General features: G+C 47.5%; 1 protein-coding gene across 3 annotated transcripts; it reads right to left on the reverse strand.

Moving 5' to 3' along the window:
• Positions 1–391: 391 nt before the first annotated feature.
• On the reverse strand, positions 392–6,351 carry SYS1 (SYS1 golgi trafficking protein). Of its 3 annotated transcripts, none has more exons than XM_069496545.1 (4): positions 6,255–6,351; positions 4,907–5,071; positions 2,917–2,984; positions 392–1,707 (listed from the first exon to the last, which is right to left on the reverse strand). In XM_069496545.1, the coding sequence occupies exons 2-4, from the start codon at positions 5,066–5,068 to the stop codon at positions 1,467–1,469; spliced, it is 471 nt and encodes a 156-aa protein (XP_069352646.1). In that variant the 5' UTR covers positions 5,069–5,071; positions 6,255–6,351; the 3' UTR covers positions 392–1,466. The 3 variants fall into 3 exon arrangements, with proteins under 3 accessions (XP_069352646.1, XP_069352648.1, XP_069352645.1); XM_069496547.1 differs by lacking the exon at positions 6,255–6,351 and adding an exon at positions 6,113–6,130; XM_069496544.1 differs by lacking the exon at positions 6,255–6,351 and adding an exon at positions 5,285–5,344.
• Positions 6,352–7,618: the final 1,267 nt, after the last annotated feature.

Raw genomic sequence — 7,618 nt, forward strand, 5'->3', positions numbered from 1 at the left:
AGTTTGAGGTTGCAGTGAGCTATGATGATGCCACTGCACTCTAGCCTGGGTGACAGAGCAAGACCCTGTCTCAATTTAAAAAACAAAAACAAAATTTAAAAAAACCTCATCTCTGTAGCTGTAACACTGAAAGCTGAAAACTAACAGCTCTCTTGGGCAAGCTCCGGAGAAACCAAAGAGGAACACTGATGGTTTCAATGCAGGAGTGGGTCTGAACCACTGCTCTCCATTGCTCGAGCTCAGAAATCATTAGCAAGTAGGAAAGGAATCACAAGAGTCATGGACACTCACTGGAGGCATAGTTGGAGGCTGCAAGTAGAGGGGGTGGGCCCAGGCATTTCCTGCACTTAATATTTTAATCAAATGGAGGAAGGACTGTGGGGTCCAGGCATGGAGGAGATGACCTAATAATTCTTTATAGGTCCCTTGTCTGGCTGTGCTGATCTCTCTCAGCCTCAACCGTAGCATTACAAAGTGAGTATAGGCAGAACCGTGGAAAATACTGTATTTAGGTACATAGGAAGGACAGCTGCAAGCCCCTCACAAGAGGAAACTCTACCCTAAAGAAAAACCTTAGCAGCAAATTCCTATCTCCCTCAGCATTGTCAGTATAGCCCAGGCTGGAAGGCGGGGCTTCTTGTCTCTGGGCACCCATCATACCCTTCCCACTACAGAATTCCAAATAAGGCAGGAAAAAGAATGGGGGTCCGATGGGAGCTGGGGTGCCTGGTCAATCCTAGAGAACAGGCAGTGTCTCTACTATGAGGGTCAGACTGGGAGCGATGCTGGGATTCTTCTCTGGGTCCTATGGCCTGCTATGTTGAGAGCTGGCAGCAGGGTGGGGACTCAGGAGAGGGATCTGGAAGAAAGTCATGTGTTCTTGGGTGCACGCTCACATGCGTGTAACAGGACACAGGTTGTGCATTTTCCTTGTGCTTGATGCCTCCATCTGCCGTCCTCTCCCTGACAGCAGCCTAATCCGTTGCACCTACATCTCTTTCTGTGGCTATGCATCCGGAAACCAAGTGTTTCTCCAAACAGAATTGCTGTGGTTCGGCAACATGGCAAAGGTAACAGCTGTCCCAGGGAGGTCAGACAGATGATCAAAAGAGTGGTTTGCTCCAATCAGATATCCTTGATTTTTTTTTTTCTTTTTAAAAACAACAGGCTGGTGACAGGTATGGTGGCTCAAGAGTGGCATGGTTCCAATTCTGTTATTACCCTTAAAGAGGTCCCCTTCCTGACCTCGCAGATACCAAGACTTCAGCAGTCAGAGGCCATTCTTACAGCTGTGATCCTGACTGCTACCTGCCTTCTTGATAGGGCCTCATTATTTCTCCCACACCAACAGAGACTTCACATTTCCAGGGTTCCTCTTAGACCTGGCTGGACCTCATCTGAAGGGTCTGAGCAGCCGAAGGTATTGGGGGGCCCAAGTGCCAGCATGGTGTCCAAAGGGCCTGATTCTAGACATTGGATTTAGGGGCTGAGTTGAGGGGGATCTCCTTGAGCTCCGTCCGCATGCACAGGTACTCCCCGATGACAGCCATGAGCGCAATGCACACAGCTTGGACCAGCCACCAGGTCAGCGCCGAGGGGAAACGGGAGCTGTAGAACCAGCAGCCCAGGAGGTGAAAGAAATGGACAGTGACAGTGAAATCCAGACACTGTTTCCCTCGCCGGATGAAGTACAGCAAGCCCAGGGCACTGTGGGGAGAGGACAGCAGGGAGTTGTCACTGGGTTGTCCTGGCCTTAGATTAGGTTATTTGGGGGGTAGGAACAATTAGGATGACAACATGGTGGTCAGAAGTAAGATAAGTGTGAAGCAAGGGTTACAATATTAGACGCCTAGAGGAATAGGTTACATCAAGAGTGAATCAGACTGAAGAGAAGAAAATAAAAGTACCAACTTGATAATAAATGGCAACTATCACTAGGAGATCTTAGGGATTGCTGGGGACTGTGGCACCCTGAAACATACATGTTCTAGCTAAAGTGAGGACAAAAGCTACTTGTACCTAGGCAGATCTTGCCATGCTAGCAGGTTGGCCTAAAATCAATTGGTCATTCCACTATTCAAAATAAGTCAGAAATCTGGATTTTTATATAAAATAGCCTGATTTTCAACTAAGTGAAAAAAATGTTTTAAACACCACGTGTGGGCTGACGTCTGTGTAAGCCAAAGAAAACCTATCTGGGAGACAAATTCAGGTCAAAGTTAGTCCATCAGGTTTTAACCTCCAGTATAAGGTCAAGAATAATAATAACAATGTGCAAGGCATTGTCCTAAGTACTTCTTGTGAATTAACTTTTTTAATCCTTACAACTATGAGGTAGGAAATATCATAAGGCTCATTTCACTGATGAGGAAATTGGGGCTTAGATAGATTAACTTGTCCAAAGTCACTAGGCTAGTGGTAAAGCTGAAATTCAAAGCCAAGTGAGTCTGCCTCCAGAGCCTGAGACCCTCATCACTATGCTAAATTGCCTCTTAAGAGACAGGCAATGGTCATGAGTGATCTTAGACGTTGCCTAGTCCAACCCCTCATGGACTGTTGGGGAGCCTGAGGCATAGAGAGGATGGAAGTGACTTGGCACACGAACAAAGGATAGAAGCCATTCCCCTGACTCTCAGTCTGATCCTTTCCTCACCTCACTCCACATCAGGGAAGTGATCTGAGATGGAAGCTGTCTTGCAAGCAGCATATACATAGTGACATAGGAGCTTTCCACACGAGTTAAAATAGCAATGGGGAGAGCCCCATGATAGAGATGGTTCCAGAATTGTCCTCTGCCCCTCACTTTAGTTTACCACTCCCCAGGAACAATTGCCAGCCTATCTGATGTCCAAATCTAGGCAGTTAGTCCCAGTGCTAAGACCCCAAAAGCTGGATAGCAAAATCGGTGATACTCACCAGGTGAGGGCGTTGAGGACGAAGGACATCATGGAGAGCCGGCCTGGAGGGGTGGAAAAGCCCAGGATCTGAGGGGGAATCACAAATGGAAATATGCTGGAGAAGTGACTTGGCACAGAGCCCCAGGCTCCAGGATCCCAGCAGTCCATCTAAGGAACAAGCATTCTTCCCAGAGCACAGAAGATAATAATAATAATCTCCCTTCATCTGTATGGCAGCCTATGTTCAACAAGGTGCTTTCACAGACATCCATTGTGGTATTGCATTTGATCCTCACAGCAGGTGGAAAGGGATTATTATTCTCATTTTACAAAGGAAGATCTACAAGCTCCAAGAAGTTAAGTTGCCCTAAGTGATACAATAAATAAACAGCAAGAGTAAGGTCTAGAACAGAGTTCCACAAACTATGCTTCCACAGGCCAGGCACCTGCTTTTGTAAATAAAGTTTTATTGAAACAAAACTATATCCATTCACATACATATTTGTCTATGGCTACTTTTGTGCTATAATTGTAGAGCTGAGTACTTGTGACCTACAATCTTTACTACCTCACCCTTTAAGATTTGTTGACTTTTGGTCTAGAACTCAGGTTGTGTGTATCAGATAGCTCTTCAACAAGGCCCAAGATTCCCACATGCCCTTCCCAGGAGGACAGAAGCTCCTAAGAGGCTACTACTGGGTACCTGGAGAGTGTGCAACCTCCACTATATGACACAATACTATTGAATGCCAAACATCTGCACCACACTTTCAGTTTACAAAGAAAGGCCTTTGACATCCGCAATCTCTCTCTCTCTCTCTCTTTTTTTAAGAGACAAGGCCTTACTCTGTCACCCAGGCTGGAGTGCAATCTTCCTGAGTAGCTGGAACTGTAGACATGGCCACTACACCTGGCTAATTTTTTTTTTTTTTTTTTTTTTTTTTTTTTTTAGAGACAGGGTCTCGCTATGTTGCTCAGGCTGGTCTCAAATTCCTGGGCTCTAGTGATCCTCCCACCTCAGCCTGCTGAGTTGCTGGGATTACAGGCATGAGCCTGGCACCTGGTGACATCTATAATCTCATATTATCCTTACAAAAACCTCACAAAGACATTATTATTATTCTTTTCATTCTTACCTCCTTGGGGATAATAATTTGCCCAAGGGCTAGGCTACATGGAGAATAAGCAGCAGGAGCAAGGACTCCATCCTAGGTCTACTGGCTCCAAAAACTGTTCTCATTATCATACCAGAGCTGCCTCTCAGATACAACAATTTACAAGCCTCCATTATACTTTATAAAGCACTTTCTTACTCCTAGGCCTCTCCGGGCCTCATAACATTTTGTTGATGGTGACATGGCAGGATGGCAGGAGTATTCACCCACTTTACAGAAGAGAAAAGGCTCAGAAAGGTAAACAACCTGCCCAAGGTCCCACAGCTAGTATGTTTGGGTCTAGATTAGACCCGAAGCCCTTGTGAATACAAAGCATAGGCTCTCTGTACTGTAGTCCACGACTTCTCTGCTACCAGTCTCATGATTTTGCAGACAGGAAAATAAGTTCAGAGAAGTGACATTTGCTCCAGGTCACACAGCTAGTGAGTGGAACTTAAAGGGAGGACTGTCTGATCCCAAAGTCCAGGCAGTTTCCATTGTACTTCCATGAACGCTCTTTTATCCACCCCGCTTCAGTGTGTTACCTGAGAACCTGTGTTCAGGTAAGTGAAGTCACTTTCTTGGAGTCTCAGAAAAGGAGACGTATCAGAGGTGTCTGGAACGCAGACATGTTTATTGTAACATCCATGCGCTTTCTTTTGTATTAACCTGCTTCTCTGTTATCAGTCATTCCATTTTGTGGATGGGGCAGCTGAGGCTCAAAAAGGTGAAATCCCTTTCCCAGGGCCACAAAGCGAGAAGATGGCCTAGCCGGGTCTAGAATCCAGTAATGTCAGACCACAATGCCTACTCCAGAAGGCCAAGACCCCACCCGCGCCAGCCCGGGAATCCTACCTCGGCATCGAACATTTGGTCCAGCGAGGGGCTGCTTCGCACTAGCCCGTCCACTAGCGCCAGCCACAGGCCCAGCGAGCCGTAATAGACGGCCTGCATGAGGACGATCTGCGACAGGATCAACAACGGGTCCCACACGTAGCTGCGGAACTGGCCCGCCATGCCCTGCAGGGATACACGCCGGGCCTCAGCCAGCGGTCCATCGCCATGGCAACGCCGCCCCGCCCGGGAGGAGGGACTGGGACCAAGGGGCGAGCCCATTCCAGGAGTTGGGGGGAGGGCGGAGCGGACAGACCCATTCCCGGAGTAAGGGGAAATCCTGCCCCTTACGGCTGCTCGGCCCCTACCCGAACACAAGCTCCTCTGCGGTCCACTTACCAGTGACAGACTAGAGGATCGAAGCGTCCGAGCGTGGCCCGGCCTCACCGGCCGGCTATCGAAACTGTGCTGACAGGCAGGACCATGGAGGAGAGGCCCTGCCGGCCTAGAGAGGCAAAGCGCCAGAGACCGCAGCGGTAGGAGAGGCCGCGTAGGAAAGAAGCGTTTCCGGGGACGACGGCAGAGGGGCGTGGTTGGAATTGCGCAGGCGTAGTGGGCTCAACCTTTGGCTAAACCATCTAAACGAGGTACGGGCAGCCGGGAAGCAAATTGTGCACATGCGCAGAATGAAGAGTGAAGGCGAACGGAAGTGAGGCAGGAAAGCAGCAGAGCTTGCGCGCCCTCTAGAGGGGAATTTTGAAAAAAGAAAAAGAGGGCGACAGAGGGAGAGGAATGGGGGTGGCCTAGGGCGAGAGAACAGTGTTTGGAAATTAACCAGGTGCTAAACGTTGACTCTGTTTTCAGCCTAGATTCCCAGTGTTTCCTTCTAGTTAAACCTGTGATAACTTGAAATGAACCTGCAAGCCCTTCCACATATGATTTTGCCACTGTTCCCGTTATAAAGATGGTTAAACTAAGAGCCAGAGAAGGAAAGCAACATAATGCCTGAAAGACACAAGAGTTAGTGGCAAAGTTGGGATTAGAATTCAGGTGTTTCCAGCACTACAACACTGATTTCGCGCCTGCTGGGTGTCAGGAAGGTTAGGAAACGTACGAATGAGACAGTCCTGCCCTCAGACACAGTCTAACCGTATTTAGAAGGCAGAGTAGTGGGTATTCTAAAATGTGGCTATCCAATGGGAAAAGGCACAGGTTCTGAAGTCGTACCTGGGAGCAAATCCGGACCCTAACCGCCGCCATGACTGTTTTATTTCTGTCTTCGCCTCGGAGTCCGAATAGTGGACAGTCAGTAAATATTTGATGAATGAGTCAAGAACAGAGAAAGAGTAATAGCAAATTGATGACTCACTTTATTCTTGCTCCAGCAGACCCAAACCCCTCAACTTCATGGATCCTAGGTTCCCTCTGGGGATTGGAAAGAAGGGAAGTAACTGGTTCCAGGAAAAGAACTTGGGTTTTAGAGCCAGCTCTGCTGTTTACCAGCTGTGTGACCAGCAAGCCACTTCCTTCTTTAAAACTCAGCTTCCGTCTTTATGAAATGAGGAGTTGGACAGGATTAAGGTTTTTCAATATTTACCCTCCATTAATTATTTTCCCATTTAAAAAAATTTATCAAAGGCCCATGTAACTGCCAGAATTTCTGAACAGCATGTGATAGCCATGTTATCGCGTTGAGTTCATACGATTCCAGACAAAAGTAAAGAAACTTGAGACTTTATCAAGAGTGTGTGATCTCCCTTATCATTTGGAAACAGTTCACTTGGAATCTAGTTTGGGAGTTATTAAGGCCCAGAGATTTCTAAGGTACTTTCCAGCTCAACCATTTTTTTCAGGCACCTCAATTCAGTTCAACAAATATATATTCAAATTCCTCTGGTCTGCTGGTGAGTCACAGGATCTAGTATTTCTGAGAAAACCTCTTCTGTTTCTTAAGTGCCTGCATGATCTTGTTTAATCCTCACAGTCTGAAAATGTAGATATTATCCCCCTTTTTAGGGGGATAGTCAGAGGTGAGAGTCAGAGGGGGCAGGTCATAGGGAGCAGCTGAGCTGAGATTCAAACCCAGGACATCTGACTCCAAACATCAAGATGCCATTCCAGAATAAAAGAAAAGGAAGGAAGGAAAACAGTAAAATAGTCAGGTGGTGGAGCAGCTGAAGTGGAAAAGGAGCAGTGAATCTCTCTGCTCCGGTAGCTCTGGGGTGAGGAATTAGGGAGAAGTGGGAGGAAAGGCTTAGGAAAAGTGCCGGAGAGGTTTGACTAATTCCCACAGGCAGCTCAGTCTTCCTTCCAGGTACTGGAATGTGTGGCTCTTCCTGGAGTCTACCCCCCCCTTCCCCAGGCCTCACAGTCACAGCTGGGCCTACTCCACCCCATCTCCTCCCCACCGGAAAGGTCCTCCCTACGCATTCTCCTGAAATGGAAAACACAGGTAGCTTGTGGCTTTAGGACCGGCTGGATAGCTGGTATCTGACATCATTAATCCCTGGAGTCTAGAGTTTGTCTCTGGGAAAACCCCACGGGGCCTGCAAGATAACTTCTTGCCTTTTCCTTTTCCCTCTGAGAGTTCAGTTTTTAGATTCCCACTTTGTTGAAACCTGAAAACCTGACACCATCCTGTGTCTTAATTTGGATCTAACAAAGACACCAAGAGCTGGGGGGAATCACGGCAACTCCCTTGTTTAGCTTCCTTGGCCCATTTGTGAAATTTGA

The sequence above is a fragment of the Eulemur rufifrons genome, chromosome 20, assembly GCF_041146395.1.
Source record: "Eulemur rufifrons isolate Redbay chromosome 20, OSU_ERuf_1, whole genome shotgun sequence".
Lineage (NCBI taxonomy): Eukaryota > Metazoa > Chordata > Mammalia > Primates > Lemuridae > Eulemur > Eulemur rufifrons.

Bases quoted from the DNA above. Each gene is read 5' to 3' on its own strand.
- SYS1 (XM_069496545.1), bottom strand. From the start codon at position 5,068: ATGGCGGGCCAGTTCCGCAGCTACGTGTGGGACCCGTTGTTGATCCTG. The intron at 2,985-4,906 runs GTAGGATTCCCG...ATTCCCCCTCAG, and splicing joins ACCAAATGTTCGATGCCGAG to ATCCTGGGCTTTTCCACCCC. The intron at 1,708-2,916 runs GTGAGTATCACC...CTCTCCCCACAG, and splicing joins GTCCTCAACGCCCTCACCTG to TGCCCTGGGCTTGCTGTACT.